This window comes from Podarcis cretensis (assembly GCF_951804945.1).
Source record: "Podarcis cretensis genome assembly, chromosome: 4".
In the NCBI taxonomy this organism is placed as follows: Eukaryota; Metazoa; Chordata; class Lepidosauria; order Squamata; family Lacertidae; genus Podarcis; species Podarcis cretensis.
Genome location: NC_137173.1, coordinates 45,330,449 through 45,353,682, shown reverse-complemented (window position 1 = coordinate 45,353,682; position 23,234 = coordinate 45,330,449). Strand labels below are relative to the sequence as shown.

Here is a 23,234-nt window from a genome sequence, read left to right as displayed (position 1 = left end):
GGCTATGCTCAGAAGGACTGTATACTTATTATTTTGGCATACATATTTTGACATTTCAATCAACAGTGAAAAATCAATTTTCAATATCATTTCCCCTTTATTTTTGCCGGGGCACAGATGTGTTTCTATTTCCTAATATTGAGTATTCACTTGTAAAATTGGGTTTATATTAGTATTTAAAAATGCTTTAAAAACTGCCTCTAAAAGAATTATTTTAAAACTTTCTTCACTTCAGTAGTTCTGATTACAGAGTTACGCAAACCTTTTCTGTTCTGTATTACTTAGTTTATACACGACTATTTTCATTTTATTGTTTTCTTGGCAACTAACCCATGCATCCAGCTATAAAATAGTTTCAGAAAATAGTTTTAGAAATGCATGTTTAAAATGTCATTTTTTTAAATCTAGTTTTTAAGAAAATGCTTGCTCCTTTACAGATGCACTAAAGAAAAATTAGCTACTTTGTTTGCAACAATGCAGTGACGCAGAGATGCAGGATGATACATGCAATTAGATTAATAATTTGAAATACGAGTTTTATTTCTGGTTGTTGTACTCCACAAATAAATGCTCTAAACACTATAAAAAGCACTCATCCACATGAGGGTTTCAGTCCCTTTTAAAAAAATATAAAACCTTTAGTTCAGTACAAAAGAATGTTCAGCACACTAAAATACATTGCTATGATGCATTAAATATCAATACGGAGACAATCCACAGACTCTCGAAATGAGCTTTTCTAATAAAAGCACAGGGCTCATTAAAAATTTATCTCAGAAGAAGCCTCAGATATTACTTACCAAGATCCTTGACTTTCGGAAGTACATTGTGTGTGAAGTTTTTATATGAAGCTATTTTCCCTTCAGGGGAAGCAATTCCCACATGAGATTCATAGATCCTTAAGCTTTTAGGCTTCTTAGGAACAGGATGTCTCCGCTGCACAATGGAAAAATGATTTGGGAATAAAAATGTGAGAAGCTGTCAGTTATATTAGACAAGAACTGGTAATCTGAACCAGCACATTCACTTTAAGATAAATGCAGCTGTTATATAACAAATCACATAAATTCGTAGGGTGGGGGGCAAGACAACTTCAGTCTCAAGACTGGTATCATCCGTACAATTTCCCTTCACAAAACTTTCTCTTTGGTCATGATAGTCCCTTGCCATCAACCGAATACCAAAATAGCCAGGATTAAGTGAGCTGCTTGGGTTCAACCTTGAAAAAGCCTTTCCCAGGAAAAAAAAAGATCACCAGTTGGAAGGAATGTTTCGTTTCGATTCACCTCTTGTGAATTAAACCACCAGGTTTGTTTGTTTTTCCCAAACCTCTCCTGCCAGAAAACCCTTTCCTTGTCGATTTGAGTGCCAAGTACCCTCTCTGTGTTGCACAGCATTATGTGGTGCGATTTAAAGTAGAACCTCAGTTGACACAGGGCACTGCGGACTGACCTTTAAGAAATAAACAGTCCTAGATGCACACTCCACTGCCCATCTCAGGTGCTATAAATGGCGGGTGAAGGATAGCCGTGGAACTATCGGCTGTTAGAACTTTGGTCACCAGGGAGACCCTGATCAGCTTCCAGGGAAATCTAAGGTTCCCAGCAGCTTGTTGGAAAACAGGTGCATGTTTTAAACTTATTTTTTAACTATTGTTGGCAGGCACATTATCTGCTCAAAATGTTGTACTACCTCCCTGACTGCTATCCCCACCCCCACAAAATAAAAAAAATCTCATCTGTGCTTCCTATCATTAAATCCAAAGGTTATTTTACTGAGCTTATTAGAAGGAATACTGCAGAAGGAACATCATGAATTAATAACCAATCTTTTGACTGCTGCAAAAATTGTAATTGCAAGGGACTTGCATAACTCTGTAAGGCCTGCCATACCAGAGTGGGTTACAATATTGTGGAGTGTTGCCAAGATTTTCAAAAATCACAAAGTTTGTAGGGCTACAACTTTTTATGCAGCTGACAACTTTTTGTGTACTTTTGGAAGAGTAAACACAAATAGGTATGGATATTTATTTTTCAATTCTGTATGTAAATGTCTACTTTGCAAACAAAGCTTTTTTCTTTGTTTATATGTATCACTGGAACTGATACTTGATATATCTTATGCATACCAAATTAAACATTGAATGCAATTTCCCTGAAAACCTACATACTTCAGAACACCACAAGTCCTTCAGTCTCACAATAAGATCTTCAACTGTCCCGAGTTTGTTAAATAACTTCTGTAATCTTGTTGGGCAGGGGGCGAGGGGAAGGAACGGTAACTCAAAATACAGGGACATGCAAGGATTCCATTTGTGTGCTTTATGCCTCAGTGTACAAATAAAAAAGTGAAACAACCACTATGAAATCATTTTTTTCAGCTTTTACTTGTAAAATAGCATCAGATTCCAAATACAGTGGAAAGCACCATTTTTTATGTAATTTCAACCAAAGTATTACAGCTAACATTAGTCTATTTTCCAGCAGACCTTCCACCAGCTTACCTATTTATACAAATACACAGGCACAAAAAGTGTACCAAATTCATCTGCAGATGTGTGTATATGGTTTGAATCACTTTCCTAACTATTTAAAGGAAAATGAACACATACTCCCTTCTAATAAGTTTATCTTCTGTGTAAAACGTTATGTAAGGCTTTGCAATTATTACGAGTAAATTTGGCATAAAATGGCCCATTTTTAGATGATCAGAAAATGTAAATTTAGAGGAAACATACCACTCACCAATACCCAGCCCATCCTATATTCCTAACATATTTAAAATAGCTTACTCTGTATGGGGTTGGTGGCTCCCAATTTACCCAGTCATAGTTCACATTGGCACCCTGAGTTACATATCTTGCCCAGGGTGAAATACGGTAGAGGACTTCTCCGCTTCTGCTTTTGATAACCACCTAGAAAATTAAATATAAAAAGAAACAGACAAGGTTAAACTAAGGCCAGAATTATACATTCTAGGTAAGGGGAGGGGGCTGCTACAAAGTAGTAGCTTCACATTTTCTTCGCTTCCTCTGTTTCTCTGTAACATTTTTCAATTCAAAACATGACTGAAAAATATCATGAAGAGGCAGCCACAGAGGGTCCACACAAAAAAGAACTTTAATACAAAACTAGTTATGGAGGGGAAAACCAAGCAGCAAGCTGCTGCATATAATACAAATTTGAAAATAAAAACACATGGATGTATCTAGCGAAGTATTCCACACACGCCCAAGTAAACCCATTGAAATAAATTAGCTTAAGTTAGTCATGTCCATTAATTTCAATGGGTCTACTCTCAGAATGACGAACACTGAATACAACCCACTGTGTCTGAGAACAGACTGAGGTAACGCCTGATACAGAAAGCCAGGAGGTCAATATACTACAATGCCATCATCACATTGCAAGTTTCTCCATCCCTCAAAGTTGCAGACAATTCAAAGTGGGCTACAAAAACAGGCAATAAAGTGTCCTTTAGGTATTTTACACTACTAAATGTTTCTGGGAGAGGTAACTTGAAGCTGATAGCAGCAGCCACATCTAATTCCAATGTACAATTATTATTTTTATGTTTTCATTTGAAAGATATCTAAACTTACTGAACCCAATTTACAGTATTGTAACAAATCACAAAAAAAACCCCAAATCAAAACAGGAATTCCTGGAGAAAAAAACCTTACATTTAGCTAAAAGCACATTGGGACTGTATTTAAAAGAAAGCTTGAGGTTTCAAAGCACACATTCATTCATTAATTTTAAAGCAAATAATACTGCTTAATAATAAATAAATCAACCTCTAATCAGTTTACATAAAATAGTATAAATATTCAGTAAAAATAGTGGTTGGTATTAAAAACAGTAGACACAACAAAAATAGAGATTAAAATCAGGATCTTGAAAACAAATATATAGAATAAAATTTAGGTTTGCCTAAAGTGAGGTTAGCAGGTGTTGGTTTACACAGGGATCATCTCAGTGCCAGAGTACATGTTGCCATGGGTAAGCTACCAAAACCTTTCTTAGCAAGTGATCCCTATCCCTACCTGTAACATATTATAAGTCTCACAACTCTACCATGGTTGCCTGGAGCATGCATTGAGAGTGAGTGACAAGACTCTGAGTGCAATGATGGGTAGGCTCACATTATGGTAGTGCAGTTCTCGCTCATCTCTTTGTTATCAATGCCCAATGTCACCACAGAACGTAGACTCACACAGTGGGACATCTATATCTTTGGGACTCTTTCTCCAGAATGTAACCAATGCCTAACTTTGGGTGTTTCCACTCCAGATATCAGGCAATAACTTTCTATTTATTTATGCAACTGGAATGAAGGCTACCATCAGACAAACAGAATATTAATCTATCTCTCTCTCTCTCTCTTAAGTATATGCAGTACTTTTCATCAACTGTGTTTTTAGTGAGTATTCCAACTATCTCTACTGGGCCAACTTGAGAACTTTACAAAACTATGGAAAGAAGGCGGAAAGAATGGCCAAGATACAGTTGTTAAAGCAGGTGTGATCTGGAGGCAGGCAGAGAAGCAAATGGGTTGTAATTATCTATGCAGTGTTCAGACTGAGGAACCAGGTCAAATCAATTGTGCAAAAGGCTATTGGCTCTTCTGATTTTGTGTGTGCACAGTTTTATTCATATCATGCTAAGAAAACCAATGAGCAACCATTTGTGCCATACCTGTGTCTGCTCTATAGGGAAGCAAATAACAGGGTCATAGAAGGTCATCTACATTAATTATGCCACACTACACTAAAATACCAGGTGAAAATTATCCCTAGGAGTCTAACATCCATGATTACCTATTATACCACCAAATACAGAATTTCAGGGAAAGGGCGTATGATTCACACATTTAAATAGGATGAGGAACAGCTGGACTCCATCACACCTTTTTTCCTACAGAAAAAGGCAGTTTTTATTAGAACTTTTGGTTCACTTTATATTCTGTAATAGGAAACAACATACCATGGGAGGCACATTCATTAGGTCAAAAGCCAGAGAAAAGAACTAGGCTAAAGCAGCATGTTCTATTCATTTCCCACCAAGACCAATGGTTGATGGTGTTGGGAATTTTTTTAAGCCTTCATTCTGCAAAAACTAGTGCAAGTTCTGACAATTGTATCCCAGTCCTATATTGCTATAGAGGAAATATCAGACTTTCCCATAAAATGGAAATTCTGTTTGAAGCAGCTGTAATGAGCAGCTCCTCAAAACTGTTCATTCAGGGAGGGGGGGTCACTAAGGTAACACAGCAGAGTTGAATGCTGAATGTCATTAAGATTTGGAACAAGTTGAAATTATTTTCTCTTTTTTGCAATCTAGAAACAGGTCTTTCTGAAATCTAGTTTAGGGGAAAGTTTAATGTGCTTAAATACAGATATTGGGCCCTAGGGTTTCTCAGTTTAAAACTCCTGCTAAATCTTTAGGTTAAAATGTATTACGGAAAGAACCCCTGTTTTCCTCCATCCCTCATCCCTCAGGTTTTAGAGTTTAAGTAGCACACAAGAGAACCAGCCCTTAATTAAATGATGAAGCCAATATGAGCTGCCTTTTAAATTGCTGTACAGTGAATAATAAAAGAGCTTACTAGCGTGATCCTATACTAGTACATTTTGAAGTTTCACAGACATACTCGTAAGATAAAAATAAAAAGTCTAGCTTTCAGCAAAGCCTAAAATGAATAACTGGCTGTTGTAAAAATGTAACACACACTCTCTCTCTCTATATATATATATGTGCATGTCTGTACATGAACCTTCCTACTGGTAAGGAAATCCATATCATAACCCAGATGGCTTGCTAGTGTTGCCAAGCATTGGGACAACTGACTCAGAAAATTCTCTCCATTTCCAGAGGGTCAGTCCACGTTAGTCTGTTGACAGCAAACACAAGAGATAAATTCTTTTCTTTCTCTGCCTCCCCCTTCCACACACGCTTTGCAGCCTGTTTTGAATATTCTGAACAGCCAGTATGACATTTGAATTCTACATCTGTATCACTGTCCTTCCCAGAACAGGAACTAAAAATAATGTACACATTCTTATTTCCTGAAAGATAGAGTCCCAAACCACTAGGCTACGTCAACGGAGTCCGTTATCCTTCCCTTTCTTCCAGCAAATGCAATTTATAACAGCATTTAAATCATGTTTGCTGGTAGTGTTGCGGCCTCAGATTCAATCTGCTAGGGATGAATCTCTTCAAACTAAAAAAACAAAACAACACCCCCCTCAGTCCGTATGGTTACCAACATACAGTATTTGTAGAAGTCATAGAACAGAGAGAGAAAAGAGAGAGATCAGAAAGTCTGAATCTGTTTCAAGAAAAAGAAGCAGCAAGTGAATAATAAAATGGAAATGATTATTCAGGGAACAAGGTTTTATGTTGAGGAAGCACATTTTGTCATTTGGAGGTAATTTGAAAAGGGCAACGTCTTTCTTCAACTGTAAGTGAGAAGGAGCAGAACTAGGTGGCCAGAGGCATTCTAAAAACTTCTGCAATGTGCAATGCAGCTTACTATTCCCAGGCTTAATATCACCTGCAATGTAACTCCTGGATAGATAAAGGCATATGAATGGCTAAACTATATTCCATATACTCAGAATCATTAGAGCACACATTTCAGTGCAACGTACTTTCCATGCCATGTGTCAGTCACTTTCATGCAACAAAGCCAAGGGGTGAATAGCTTGCAGAACATTCTGAGGACATCATCTTTGCAAAGACATTCTAAGGAAACCTATCAAGTTTACTTATTTTTATCAGAAATAACCAACTGTTCATCGGCAGACTTGTACGCTCTTCACATTGTATCTCCTATATATTTTGCAAAGTTGTTTTTTTTCCTGTTTATGCTCTCTCAAGATATCATAACCAAATTTTGCTATATCCTAAAATAAAGGAGCAGTTTTCGACCGGATGCAATTGGATAGCGGGAGTCAATATAGCAGACTGAACCTTGCAAACTACGATGACTTTAACCACTGATTTCAAAGCTGCACTGTGTTTTGGGTTGCCTAGAATTCCCCGATAACACTGGGTATGAACCTTCTAGTTAAAAATAATTTGATTAATTGTGTGATCTTTTTCTAACATCATTCTGGGACCTTCCAGGTGTTGCGGGACTATTAACTCCCATCAGCTCCCGCCAGCAAGGGCAATAGTCATGAGTGATCACAGTTGCAGTCCAGTGTGGTGTAGTGGTTAGAGTGTTTGAACTAGGACATGGGAGACCAAGGTTCAAAACCCCACTCAGCCATGAACCTCACTCGGTTAGCTTGGGCCAATCACTCACTCTCAGCCTAACCTATCTCACAGGGTTGTGGGGAGGATTATATGTGGAGCAAGAGAACCATGTACACCACCTTGAGTTCCTTGGAGGAGGAGGAAGGCTATAAATGCAATAAATAAATGAACACCTAATAATAATAATAATAATAATAATAATAATAATAATAATTTATTATTTGTACCCCGCCCATCTGGCTGGTTTTCCCCAGCCACTCTGGGCGGCTTCCATAAAAACCAAAAATACACTAAAATATCACAGATTAAAAACTTCCCTGAACAGGGCTGCCTTAAGATGTCTTCTGAATGTCAGGTAGTTATTTATCGCTTTGACATCTGATGGGATGGCGTTCCACAGGGCAGGCGCCACGACCGAGAAGGCCCTCTGCCTGGCTCCCTGTAGCTTTGCTTCTCGCAATGAAGGAACCGCCAGAAGGCCCTCGGCGCTGGACCTCAGCGTCCGGGCAGAACGATGGGGGTGGAGACGCTCCTTCAGGTATACTGGGCCGAGGCCGTTTAGGGCTTTAAAGGTCAACACCAGCACTTTGAATTGTGCTCGGAAACGTACTGGGAGCCAATGTAGGTCTTTCAAGACCGGTGTTATGTGGTCTCGGCGGCCGCCCCCAGTCACCAGTCTAGCTGCCGCATTCTGGATTAGTTGTAGTTTCCGAACACCTAAGGGGACACATGCCCCTTATCAATTCCTTAAACATGCAAAAGATTTAACAGAAACTAGAATTTACTCATTTAATCTTTTTCCCCATCTATGCTTTCATTTGAAGTCTATGCTTTCCGTTTTCCACCTTTCCTTGTAACTTCAACAAGATATGCAAAGATATAGCAGATGTCCTGGCAAAAAGAAAAATCCAGAAAGGGCATAAAAGATGCTAGTATTTGCTAATATTGAGAGGTATTATCTCTGTACAAAGGGCAGGTTTTTATTACTGGCCAAGGCAAAATGCTAACCTCCCTACTGAAGAAAGTCCCTACAGTCTATCTCTAAGACTTACTTCCAAGCAACAGTCTTAGAGGGAGAACTGAAAGATGCAGAACAGAAGGGCGGGGGGGGGGGGGGACAGCATGAAATTTCCAGAGCTAGATCTTCCAGTTCAAATCCAGTTCTGATATATAACACTCTTCCTGCATGTCTATAACAATGGCTCATTACAGGCTGTCACAGCAGTCCCAGGTGTCACTAAGAATTTATATTTAAGAGACAATATTAAACGTTTCACCTTGCCTGAAGGTTTTAAGTTGAAGATAAAACAAGAGTTACCAACTCAACCTTCACTCCTCCAAAAGAAAAGTCACTGAACACACAATTTTGTAGATTCAAAACATTTACGCCTTTGCACTTGGCACTGATTCAACAACTTTTTCAAGTAAGCATTACAATCTAACTGGTGCATACAGAGATCATGCTCATAATCTATTTGATAAACACAGAGCATTTGTTTTAAGTTCAAATGTCTGAAATGAATTTTAAAAAGTAGTTGAAGAGGTAAATAAAGGGAGAGTTAATTATAAATGAGGTAATCAGAATAAGGTTGCTTTTATAAGTGTTAATTAGCTAAATCATTTTGTACAAACAGAAGCTTCAATAAACAAAACAAAACAAATAAAAAATTATGGTCCCCATATAAAAGAGTGGCTGCCCTGAGAAAAGAGCTCATTGGATAGATAGACTCAGTTCTGGAATCTGTGAAAACTAAGAACAAACAGGAAGACAAGTTCAAATATATTCTATATCTATCTGCTATTTCATTCCCTCATCACCACCTTCGTGAACTGGTCATCTAATCAGGAGTAGAAATACTACAATGCAAGGACCTCTAGCTCCTAACTCAGAAGGATGCCATGGGCAATAGTATCAAAATCTGCCAAGAAAATCATCAAGAGTGTCACACTTCCACTTGGACTGGTCATCCCATAGAAAGTCATTTCTGCTCCAAGTCAAGGTCATCCGAGAGAACATGCAGCTAGAGAGCAAGCAACCATCAATTCAAACACAGTGCACAGGAACTAGCGTTTAGGTTCTTTTCCGAAGTGGTCTAACCATAGTCCCACCCCCTCTTGCAAATAAGCTCCTAAACATAGAATTCCAAGCACAGTGGCATCTTAGAGTTGTATGATGGCATTATATTTGCAGTTTTGTTTTCAAGCCCTTTCCTAATGACGCCCAGCATGGAATTCACTTTTTCCATTCCCCTCATTTTTGGAACTGATCTTCTTTTAAAGTCAAATGCTACCAAGTTGGATTTTCTTGGCAATAAAAGGAGGAGGAGGAGGAGGAGGAGGAGAATATTTTACTATTTCCAATCGGTTCAACAACACTTATCTTGTATCAGGTCCCTGGCACTATTTGAGATTAAGCCCAGGGTCACTGCCCCTCTGGTGAGTTCTATGACCAACTAATCTAGGACACATTGGTAGCCTGCCAGCTCATGATGGTTAAGCACAGAGGTGCCCCACCTTAAAGTGGATCCATGCCTGGTTGAGGCAAGAGATAGAGCCTTTTTAGTGGACGTGCCCATATTATAATAACACCTTGTCCCTAGGTGGCCCCCTTTGATTAGTGAATGGATTTCTTTGTCTGTTTTTAGCCTGCCAAGTAGAAAATGTTTCATCTAAGGATTGTGTTATCTGCTGAGCCTGTCTTTGTTGTGTTTTGTTTGTGATCATGCTGTTTTACCATGATGCTGTGATTTTAACCACTGTAAGCCACCTTCAGGAAAGTGTGTCTGCAGAAGGCGGGTCTCTACTACTCTGGATTAATTGATATAGTTCACAAGTTAGTGCATATTCAGTACAGTATTTTGTTGTTGGCTGAGGGGCATTGTTCCCAAACTGTAAAAAAGATGCTCAATGCAAAGCAAAAAAGGGAGAGTGGAAGAATTGTTAATACAGTCAACTTCTAGCTTGCAAGAAGCCATTTATGCACCATTTGTATACTACAGAATTCTCAGTCCTACAAAGAGGCTTGCATCAATGTGTACCTGGAGTCTATATACCGGTACATAAATCTCACCTGACCACTGCATTCAGACAGTGATAAAGAGACAGAATTGATCAAAGGAACTGCTAGAAGGCTGCTGCCAGATTACTGCATAGAAAATCCCTCACAATACAAGCTGATAGATAGTTGTAAGGTGTAGCGAGCAAAACACTGGAAACTCTGGAAAGCCTGTGGTTTTTGAACTTCAATAAATAAAAATTCAGGGGCTTATATTTACAAGTTCCATCCAGATTCCTGTAAAGGAAATGCGAAACATGACAATGCAACACTAAATCTCCATTCAACCTTATTACAGATGTTATGATACAGATACTACTGTATCTACCCTCTTAAGCATGTGCTGTCACAATACCCCAGACAATTGAGGCAAGTCACCAACCAAGCACTTTGTGTTCTTCTAACCAGTGAAGCGTGTACCATTCTGTTCTGTTGTGTCAGTCAGGGAACTAATGATATATGGACTATTTTCCTAGCTATTCTTTGAAATTCTTAGACATTGTTGCTTCATACAGAATCAAGTTCTGAGACGTGTTAAGCCAAAAAGCTTTTTCTTTTTCTTCCTTTTCAGAATATCTACTTAAGCAGTGATCAGAATTTTTGCCACAAGTGCAGTTGTGTAGAATATACTTTCTAATATTCTAATATTAATAAGGAGGGAGAAGTCTGTGAAACTTTATGAAATAATTTTGTTGTGAAGCAATGCACACACCTCCTAATGCAGGGGTAGCTAATGTGGCACTATCCAGTTGTTGTTGTGACTCTTAACACTCATCAACCCAAGCTAGCATGACCAAAGGTCAACAATGATAGGAGGAGGGGTCCAATAACAGCTTACCACATTGGCTACCCATGTATTAATCAAGACCATGTGTTTTCACATGGGAATGTATGTGTGTCTTCATGGGTAATATATATATTCAAGAGAACCTAAAGAGACTGGGTTTCAAGTAGCTCTGCAGTGCTTTTCAGGTGTTCCGTGGGCCTGCACAGCTTGGTCCAGCCAAAGGGCTCTTGAAGGTATTTTTCCATGTGCTTTGGGTCAGTTTCTACATGCTTGGTGTCAGCGCCTGACATTATGAGGTAAATGACAGGGCCCACAAAGGTTGATACCAGCCTCCTTTTAAAATAATAAATTAAAGACCTGGACCTGGGACGGTAAAGAGAAGTGGGGCAGGTGGTTGAAGCTTCCACTGTCTTCCTTATCATCAATGCCTCAGAGCTCTGTATATCAGCACGGGCAGTAAGCAAGATAATGTGCTTGCCTAGCACCAGGGGCATAGGAAAGGGGGGGTAGGGGAGATTTGCCCCAGGTTCCAATTATCAAGGAATAATTACTGCCCTACTAGGGCGGTTCATATTTAATTTTATTTTTTTAAATGCCTGCTCCAAAGGTCTTATCTTACTACACTAGGGATTATATAGCTATATATGAAATTTCATGCATATCAGTTAATATCTTGACCCTCCTCCACAAAAATAGCTGTTTCCTTGGCTGTTTTCCTATGTCACGAAGGCTGAAATTTCAATTCAGTGGAGCACTTACTGTTCCCAACTCTAACCCTACGGAAAGCCATCTAATTAGACTTTAATTTGATTTTGACATGTTTTTAGGAGGTAATTTAATTATTGTTTGATTTCATACCAATGTTATGTATCTGATGTTAGCCGCCCTGAGCCCAACTTTGGCCGGGGAGCACGGAATATAAATAAAAGTTTATTATTATTTTATTATTATTATTATTCCTTTGTAAGAAAATATGAACTAAAACCATTTTTGCGGGGGGGGGGGAACCACACCAATGGGGGGGGGTGACAAGAAATTTTCTGCACCAGGTGCCATCTGATCTTCCTACGCCTCTGCTTAGCACTTCCTTTTTCAGCACTAGCTCAAGAGAGTCCTGTGCAGCTGGACTGGTACTGCTTTCACTGACACCATTGTTGCCCTCCACTACTGCAAACTGTCTCCCTTTGGAGGTGGGGGGTCAAACAAAACTGCACTTTTTTGCTCAAGCCCAACACTAGACCCAAGTTTCTAGCGCTTGTAAGACTTTAAAAAAAAAAAAAGTCTTGCGACGTGTTTGTCTATTAAAAAAAAAAAATCATCTGCAGAAAACCCAGCAGTCCTTACATAGCAGTATATCATATATTGCCAGTTAAGCATCACAATTATTATCCCTTAGGAATGGAGTGCCTTTCATTCATAAGAAACTTGGAAGCTAGCAATCTCTTGCAAGGCAAGTGAGCCTGAGGAATAGTGGCATGGTCCAAGGCCGCCCAGGAAGATTTATGGCTTGGTGAGGATTTGAATCTGGGTTTCTCACATCCAAAACCAGTCTGTAGCACTATTGTATACTTGAAATAAAGCAACTGAGCTGAACTTATAAATCAAGCAGGCATGCCCCAGCTGAAACAGCTTATGGTGCAAGACATCCAAAGTAAGTATGCAAATAAATAAAATTTCTGTCACTTTGACAAGTAGACCAAATTCCAGTTGCTGTTCTGCTCGTTTTGACAACACACCATAATATAATCATGGGGTGGAGATGGGATCACTTGCTATTGTCTAAAGCCTACTTCAGATTATACACACACACACACACATACATAATCGGCTACCCTACAAATCACTCTTTAAACCACCTTGGCATGCAGTCACTTGAAAATAGCTGTTGGCAAATGTGACTTCTGAGCAAGTGACTAAAATACAACCGGACATCAGAGACTATCATCATGCTAAATACTGTTTGAGTGGAACAGTTTTAATATAAATATGCAAATGTCAGAGAGACTGGTTATTTACAAGGACAGTATATAAGAAGCTATTATCTCTATCCTCTGCAATTTATAGCATTCCATTAGCCTGACATTTGTGCGCGACACAAGATTTGATGAATACACAATGCAGAGAAACTGAGCTGAGCATTCAGGGAGCACAGACCATATTTGAAATGAGATAATGAAGATAAAATCCTAGGCTGTGGCCTGAAGATTTCTCAACAGTTCCGGAGGTTTGGTATGCTTAGTCCTCTTGGCAACCATATTTCCTGTCTTTCAATCTCTGTACAATGAGGAACCTAACTGCAAAATGAGGCTATCAGCAGAATCACACACAAGCTCCTCTTCATGTGCACATCTGTTGATTTTTGCCAGAAACTACTTTGAGCACAAAACATAAATAAAATGACCTAGCAACATACAACAGCAAGAGGCTGTACAAGCAGAAATAATGAGAAAAGGGGGCTACAGTCTGCTTCTAAATCTGTAGGTCTGCCCTGCCTACACTGCTGCACAGGCTGCTACTGCCTAACTCCTGAGCTTCAATGCTATTATTATAAAACCCTGATCTGAGGCTGTTTGGGAGTTGACACTAGTTTTGAAACTCCAGTGGGTTGCCATGTCCCTCACTTCTGGAAAGGACAAGAGCATGGACAAAACTATTTGTCTGTTAAGACCAAGAGAGTTTTTGTTAGTATTTTTTAGTGCTGCTGACATTTTAATACTTGACTGATGCTGCTTGATTACTTTTTATTGTGGTTTTAATGTTGTTGAGTACTATAAGCCATCCTTTTATATCTACTCTATCTATAAAAAGGAGGGCAATAACTGAGTAAATGAATACTAAGGATCAATAAAATAAAAATAAAAAACCTAAACAAAACACCAAAGCAGCAGAGTGAAAAATTGTTCATATTAATAGTATATCTAGGTGTTGCAGCGATACACTATGTAAAACAAGCTGGCTGAGGCTGCAGGGCATTCTATAGCCTCTTGCCTGTGTCACTGGTCCTCTGGCCAGTGGATGGGATGCACAGGATCTATGGCAGCCAGTTCCTTCCCATACCACATCCCAACACCAAAGTGGTGCTTTGGGTTTTTTTCTTTCACCATATTTACTCTCCTCCCAGCAGCACGAAGAGTGGAAGTAATGGGTTCTGTTGATTTGATGCAAGATACAACTCTCTGTGGCAGAGATGGGGATAGTATGTCTCACTGTGGTGATCTAGCAGTAAGTTATGTTCCCATAAGCTCCCCCTTATTGAGCAATTAATGAATAAAGCTAATCATATTAGCAAGCTAGTGCTCTTTAGTAATTATTCATGAATTTTTCAAAAAAGGAAACATACAGGGGGGTGTAGAAGGAAAAGGAAGTTACAAGAACAAATTTAAGCTGTGGTGGGAAAGACAAACAGAACAGCCGAAAGGACAGTAACTTTCTATTAAAAAAGAAGCATGCGGCTACATTTCCATATGGAAATTCCAATGATCCAGATGCTGCTAACACTGTCCCCTGATATTTTAGGGTTAGCTACCTATTTGCATTTGGACTTGTATTAAATATTTAATATAAATGTCAATGGCTGGAAAACAAATTAGTCATCCCCCCCCCCCCCGCCGTCAAGGAAGTTTATCTGCCTACTTGTATAAAGAAAATGTAAAAGAGTTTAAATCAAGGAAGCAAAGTCTTATCTCTAAAGCAGGTCATGCCTTGATTTTCCAAAAGAGGGAGATATAACTCCATTCGTAGAAAGACAAAGTCTTTCCATTTCAATAAAGCACCTAAAACACATTCCAGTGAATTATTAAAAACCAGTAACTTCTCTCATTTTACTTTTGCATTAAATGTCACCTTATGTGTCATTACTGCTCTATTCATTAAAAACATGAATCCAACCCTATATTCGCATCTAGCCTGTGTTAAATGAAATGTCTGATCATGATTGCAGAAAGCAAAACATATATAAATACAAATGGACTAAAGTAACAGAGCTCTATCAATAATTGTGGGCAATAATTATCAGCTGTGCTAGTAATCCTACACCTGTTAGTGATGTGGGTGAGTGTGTCAGGCAATCCTCTCCCACCATGGCTTGCTTCATTATTCTTTTCAAGCGCACAGAAAGCTCTCAGGAGACACTTTGTTACCCCTACCCCCCCCAACAAGAAAGAGTTTGTTTCTTCCATCTTTCCTATCACTTTCCCCGAATCAATAAATTAGGCTGGGAGGAAAGGAATTTGCGAATCTCACACACCTAAACGGGAAATGGTTCTCCTCAACATGTGTTTTAATATGATTTTAGCTTATCATGTGATTATTAGTATTAGAGCTAGTCATAAACATAATGAAATCATAAATATAATCCATTCCAAAATTAAACATTTAAAACTAAATATACCTATCCAGCCTCATATAACCAACATGCTTAAATCTAATTAATGTATGAAAGGGTTAAAACCATAGAGTAAGCTGTGCTGCCAGGCTTGTTGTTGTTGTTGTTTAGTCGTGTCTGACTCTTCGTGACCCCATGGACGAGAGCACGCCAGGCACTCCTCTCTTCCACTGCTTCCTGCAGTTTGGTCAAACTCATGTTGATAGCTTCGAGAACACTGTCCAGAAATCTCGTCCTCTGTCGCCCCCTTCTCCTTGCGCCCTCCATCTTTCCCAACATCGGGGTCTTTTCCAGGGAGTTTTCTCTTCTCATGAGGTGGCCAAAGTATTGGAGCCTAAGCTTCATGAGCTGTCCTTCCAGTGAGCACTCAGGGCCGATTTCCTTAAGAATGGATACGTTTGATCTTCTTGCAGTCCATGGGACTCTCAAGAGTCTCCTCCAGCACCATAATTCAAAAGCATCAATTCTTCAGCGATCAGCCTTCTTTATGGTCCAGCTCTCACTTCCATACATCACTACTGGGAAAACCATAGCTTTAACTATACGGACCTTTGTCGGCTTAGCTATGTCCATTTCTCCTCACCTTTGGGGTAAATCTTTGTTCTCCAGTCTACATGTGAAGCTCAGTGTGTGAAGAGGTTTGAACTGGTTGTTCCAACTCAACCACATGGCTCTCATATGACATTCCTGAGTTCCTATACTAATAATTTAGGAAAGTTCACCACTTTGTAATTATGCTAAGCTTTACAGCCTATGCAACTGTTCTGAAGTACATGAACTTCACCTTTGGAACCTTTGTAAGTAAACCATTTTTTAACTTACCAAACATGGTCTTTTCCTGTGCTGGAGGAAGAGTGAAAGAAACCTTTTAAAGGGATATTTTGGAATTCACTTTAAAAGGTGTATTTTAAAGGTCTAACAGACTATATTCCCATGCTTTACTTTTCTGCATAAATTCTGACTTTAAATCGCTGCTGCTGGGGTTTTCTAACCAAAGAGTACTTCCCCAGTCTTGGATCATGGCATTCAAAAATTATCCTCTCTACAGCTTGTTTTTAAAAAAATCATTTTTGTGCCAACAGAAACACAATGGAACTATAGAGTTGGAAGGCACCTTGAGTGTCACCAGTCCAATCCCCTGCATTGCAGGAGTCCACAATCATCCCTTTTTGAGCTTGAACCACCAACCTTTCAGTTAACAACTGCACTAGTATTTCGCAACAAGCTGTTGAATTCTCAAACACCAATGTTTCAAACCTATGGATGAACAAAACTGTCTTCGAAAACTTTGTGGACACTTTTAATTGGGTTCCATAGAACACAGGAAGTCGATTCAAGGTTTCAGAGACACATGGTCCTCTCACTAGCTCTCTTTCACACCCTGCTGGCCACATTTTGCACCAACTGTGGATTAGTGACCATCTTCAAGGGAGGCCTTGCATAGAGCACATTATATTAGTCTGGAAGGTCCCTAAAGTGTGGGTTACTGAGGCAAGGATATTCAGCAATGGCCATAGCAAGTGAACCAGCCAAAGCTAAGCATAGGCACTCCTTGCCACTGACACCTGGGCCACAAATGACATATTTGAATCAAGCAATACCGCCATGCTATCTATCTGTTGCTTCAGGGGGAGTGCAACCCCAACCAGAACAGACCAGCTCCCTAACTCCCAAGCACAGGAAAGTCACCCACAGCACCTTTGTCTTATCAGTATTCAGTCTCATGTTGTTGACTCTCGTCAAGCCTATCCTTTCCTCTGCACACTGGTCTAGCACCTGTGAATATCAATCCACTATACAAGTCATTTATTTCCAACATATATGTCCTTGAGGATTTGTGCTACAGGATCTTGTTTTAATATTATATTCAGTGCTGTCTTACTTAGAGACTACATAAAGGTAAAGGTAAAGGTACCCCTGCCCGTACGGGCCAGTCTTGACAGACTCTGGGGTTGTGCGCCCATCTCACTTAAGAGGCCAGGGGCCAGCGCTGTCCGGAGACACTTCTGGGTCACGTGGCCAGCGTGACAAAGCTGCATCTGGCGAGCCAGAGCTGCACACGGAAATGCCGTTTACCTTCCCGCTGTTAAGCGGTCCCTATTTATCTACTTGCACCCGGAGGTGCTTTCAAACTGCTAGGTTGGCAGGCGCTGGGACCGAGCAGCGGGAGCGCACCCCGCCGCAGGCATTCGAACCGCCGACCTTTCGATCGGCAAGCCCTAGGCGCTGAGGCTTTAACCCACAGTGCCACCTGCGTCCCAGAGAGACTACATACATCCCTACAATTATAAAGGAACAATATTAATGACTGATTGAGGGTCAAAGTCAAGGTCTCTTTGGGTTCACTCCAGGGATATTGAGTACATCTGGAAAAGGAGTTGGGTAGATTAGCATAACATTTACTGGAGATCCACTAAAAAAAATATTGTGGCCTTACTTACTCAAACCTTTATCTCCCTCACCTTTATTTCTGGGTCTAGGGGCAAACACAAGATACCCACATACTCTATACAAGAAGAATAGCAGCGCATTGCTAAATAAATACAATATAATCCAGCAATAAGATTTTATAACTATCAACAGTTCTTTCATTTCCAAAATCCTCAGGATTATAATCCAAATTTTTATTCTAAGAAACTGCACATATAATGTTGACATCCAATCACTTTATGAATACACCACCTCGGTAGCACAACCCACAACCTAATTAGATTTGCTACCACTTAAATCCACTTACTTCAACTGGGACTAAATTGGCTGGACTCCAAGTACCTTGGCTTAACTGAGCTGCAAGTCAGGCTGTCAATGTGAAAAGAGTGTTCCAATTCTGTACCATTCATTTTCATAACAACCCCCGAAAGAGGTCGGACATTATTATCAACCTCACAATAAATACCCTTGATACTGTTCTTGTGATAGCAGTCCAAGCAAGTAAAAGGCATTATCTGAATCCATTTAGTAAATTACACCACTGTTTCCCCAATGAGGACAATGAACTAGTGAGAGACTTTCTTTCTGGAACTTTTGGCTGAAGTTCCACCTGTTGCCCAAATGTAGAGCTGAAACTGCTGAAAGATATAAAGCAAGCAGGATTCTGCAAAGTTAATGTGAGATGGCAAATTATTTATATAAGTTTCAAAATTCAACCTTTATTATTATTTGCTGCAGCTTCCTGTTTAAGTAAGCATTTTCACTACAAAGGAACACTTTTCCAGTATAGCACAAAACATAATATATAGCCCTTAATAACTCTATTAGTGGTACTACTTGTAGTGAAAGAATAAATCTGATTTCAACTAGAGTTACTATATTCGAAATAAAAGTTCCCGACAGGAAGTATTTCTTTGATGGAGGAATAATGGCCTAACTAGAAATAATAATAGAACTGTAGAGCTGGAAGGAAGAGGGGAATCTAGTCCAACAAAGGAATGCAGGAATCTTTTGTCCAAGGTTGGGCCACAACCCTGAGATTAAGAAGCTCCATGCTCTACCAACTGAGCTATCTGGCACCAATTGTGTTACTTCTTATTAGGTAAGGGTGATGTTTATCAGAAGTGCAGTATGCAGGGGAGATTTGAGCTCCCACCCATCATAGCAATAAAGATCCCCAAACACCTTGGTGAGAAAAACACCCAGTGAACCAGTGAGACCCGTTTTCTTAAGCCAGATTGCACCACATGAATGAGTGGGGTCATTGTGATTGTACCAAGGGTTAAATCTCCTGTCCTTGCATTCTCAATGAATATCATCCCTGTGTCTATAACTAATTGGGGTGGGGGAAAGGACATGATGTGCTGACAACTGATGCAATTAGGGCCATGTGTAGTTAGACCCCAACAAAGTATCGCTTCTTCACAATACAGCTTTTTAAGATAATGTTGTTAGGTATAGGTATAGCCTACATGCGGAACAAATAGTCTATACTTTATAACCCTGTGCTTCTTAAAGCAAGAAAGTCTTAAGATGTGACCAGTGTAAGCCAGACAAACTGTTTCTTTTGCATGGCCTATCTTGTTTTCAGTTTAGGAATGAAGAAGCCAGAGTGAAATTCAAATATTAGAAAAACTGGAAATTAAAAACGGCTTCCAATCAAGTTTATGTGATTACGATATTGTTAGCTTAACAGCACTGGGATGCATTGGGGAAGACCAAAACATTTAGTTAACCATTAACTTGGACAAACCAGGTTGGTGCTTTATTTTCAGGCAAACCAATTTAGGTTCACACTGGATAGGGAGAGAGGAGAAGAAAGGCTGGTAGAGGGTAGCTCATACATTTTCTCACAACTATTCACACCTCCCAAATCAATACTACTCATGTACTATGTTCATAGAGGCATAGAATCATAGAACTGTTGCTTTGTTTATAGTGTTTTATAGATTATTACTGTTCTAGTGAAGATTTGTAATTGTTTTACTGATGAGCTGTTAAACATTCTATGACTTACACTGTATTTGATATGTTCTATTATGTTCTAGTATTTTATTGTTCTTATTTATTGTTTGTAAGCCGCTTTGCAATTTGTTTGAATGAAAAGTGGCACAGAAATGTAATTGAACTATGAACCACTGCCCTCGAAAAAGCTTTAGACTGCCCTGCTACATGGCATTTTATTTATCTATTTAATATTAATAAGTTATCTATTTTATTTCAAAAGCAAAATTCTTCTCAAGTTGGTTTACAGCATATATCTCAAAATACAAAAAGGTACTAAGTTCAGTAATATGTGGTACAATCTGGATTTTTAAACATTTATTCAGAACATTTGGAAATGTTCAACTGTGCAGCAATTGAGGTATAACTGCACTCATATTTAGGAAAATAATACAAAGGGGAAAGAAACAATTCTAAAATTGAGTTGTGTTAGACCTCTGGGGACGCTTTGAAACAATGTCAAAGATCTAAAATTGGTTCAGTGAAAACTAAAATTGTCATAATAAACCCACTGAACAAATAAACTTCAACGAGCTGTTGCACTGCTCAGTTAGCTACCCAAATCTCATGGAAACCAATGAGATTTAAGCAGCCCATGTGTAGGACTTCAACCTGGCCTGTTAAGTATGATAGGGGAGAGGGAAGCAGGATTTCCCCATTTGCCTCACCATTTCCCCCAATGCATCAGTGTCCTCAGAGAGTTGTTGCAATCATAAGACAGCAATGACAACAATTCACTTACAAGGAAGGAAGAAAATGAATGCATCCCAGAATATAATTGGAGGTGCTCAATATGATCCATTCCCCTCATAATACAGTAATACCTTGGGTTACGAACACTGCGGGTTGCGCGTTTTCGGACTGCGCCAAACCCGGAAGTACCGGAACGGGTTACTTCCATGTTTCGGCGCTCACGCATGCAGACACGGCACTTCAGGCTATGAACGCTGCGGGTTGCAAACGTGCCTTTCGCATGGATCGAGTTTGCAACCGGAGGTATGACTGTACCAGATTTTGGGTTTTCAATCTTTGCCTCCTAGTGCTCAATGGAAACCATAAAGAACCCTATCTGGATAAATCAGCCTTTGTGGCTTGTTTCCTTGACCATGCCGGAGTGTGACAGAACATTGGTAACTGACATTTTAATGGATAACTACTTCAAACATTAGAAAAACTACTTCAAACATTAGAAAACATTAGTGTGGGTCTGAAGAGAGACCTTACATGCTTTAAGGTTCAAAGTAATGGGTGCCGGCTCCTTCTTCTAAGGGGATGCTATAACTTTACTCACCCTCCCACCCTCCCCCCCCCCCCCCAAAAAATGCCAACCTTTCAAATACATGGATGAAATACAAGTGATCCATTCATCACCATTAGGTTGTGGGCTGTCCTGTTTCCTACCCTTGAGGATCACTAGTGAACTTAGTTATTGACAGTCAAGCTGATTCCTATCTCCATAGCACCATGGTTCTCTTTAAATTCACCCTAGTAGCATTGGTAACTAGAACACCAAAGGAGAAGATGGTACCAAAAAAAGAGAAGAGTTAAGCACAGGTATTTTTGAAGGTGACTACAGCAGAGAAATGTGTATGTTATTTGTTCCCTCAGCTATATGGTTAGGTACACACACACGGCCCATTACTGAAAGACAAATTGGAACCACTTCTGCAGTACCTTTTAAACAAACACAAAATTAATGAAAGAGCCAACTTCTCTTTTTTGTTTGATTTTCATCAGAACTCAATTATAAAACCAGCTATCAAAAGATAATTTCCCATTAGGAGCTTATCCATGATACCTTTCGAAGACAATTCTGAATCCAAATAGCTACTGCACATTTAACTGGTAACCTCAGTTATTTAACTATATGAATTTAACAAAGCACTAATCATTTAACATATGTATAAAAACAAACAGGATCTCTGCTTAAAAATCTCAAATGAAGGAGAATTCACCACCTTTTGAGATAATCCATTCTACTGTCGAACAGCTCTTACTAGGACTATTTTTCTAATGGGTAAAACTCACTATTAATGCCTCCCTTTTTATCTTATAATGGCAATGACGCTCACCTGAGAGGTGCTGGAACTGAGTCCCAGTGAGTTCTAGCTGAAAAAAGGCCCTAGCTCTTACCATCAGAAAGTTCCCTTCTCTATGAGTATTTCTGACCATGGCATCTCACCCAGTAGTTCCTTAAGCTTTTTGAAATCAGCCTTCTTAAAGTCCACTGAGCTTTCCTTTGCCTCAGTATTATGAAACCCAAGAAACATGTTCACTTCCTCCCAAAGTTCCCAGTACTTCTACTTCATTGATCAGTTCCTCCCTGTTGGAGAAGAACAGGTCCAAGATAGATGTTCTCCTTGTTGCTTCTTCCACCTTCTGGGAAATGAAATTGCCAGCAAGGCAACGCAGAAATTTGTTGGACCTTGTGTGACATCAACTACCACTTCTCATTATTTCAGTTTACAATTCTATACTACATGTGTGTATGCACACATGTATAGGCATGCATACACACCATGATCAACACATTAGGTCTTCTGCATGCCTTGTCCATTTTTACTGGAATCTCCAGAAGACCAAATAGCTGCTGCACATTTCACATATAAAGCAGCTTTCAGAGGCATAAATATCCACATACTTATCTCCAGCAAGTTCTTTATATTAAACCACACCGTTATGGCCATCTGTTCCAATCTTCATAAATACTGGTATAACCACAAAGTCATATAATTTGAAGGTTTAAAAAAATCATAACATATGCATTAATCAGAATAGATTAATAGTGCAATCTAATGCATGTATGCTTCAAAGCCCCACAGAGTTCAATTGCTTTCACTTAGGTAAATGAGTATAGGATTGCACCATAAATGGGGGGAAATTGCAATTGAGAAGTTGTTAAAAGGCTAAAAGAGTCCTATTTCTAAAGATGTAACTTTAGTAACACTAATTCTTCTTAAACTAGATGTTCATACAATTAATTTGCTACAAACCAAGAGGAATCTTTGGAACCATCCTGTACTTAAATTGAAAGGGGAACACAATCCACACCTCATTTACCCAAAATAAGGGAAGCACTATATAAGTGGAGCACTAATGGAAACATATTGGTCATTAACATGTTGAATCTGGAAATAAAGTCTCCCTAGGATAGCCAACGTAACAAATAATCTCAGACTAATGCAAGTCTGGAATATTTATACTGTGTGCTCTTTACTCAGTTTTTTCTCCTGTTCAGAGCTCAACCAATTTTCATTTTCAAAGTGTGGAAAGAGTTGAGATTAGCTGATAGACCTCAGGAGGTTTCAGCCC

At 39.3% G+C, this 23,234-nt stretch overlaps 1 protein-coding gene across 2 annotated transcripts in view; it reads right to left on the bottom strand.

Moving 5' to 3' along the window:
* GBE1 (1,4-alpha-glucan branching enzyme 1) overlaps nt 1-23,234 on the bottom strand; it is a 146,654-nt gene that overhangs the window by 77,815 nt on the left and 45,605 nt on the right. For both annotated transcript variants that reach the window (XM_079974793.1, XM_079974794.1), the window contains exons 4-5: nt 2,792-2,914; nt 801-936 (exon numbers count right to left, since the gene is read on the bottom strand). In XM_079974793.1, coding sequence (XP_079830919.1) covers nt 801-936; nt 2,792-2,914 — 259 coding nt within the window. The remainder of the gene's footprint in view (nt 1-800; nt 937-2,791; nt 2,915-23,234) is intronic.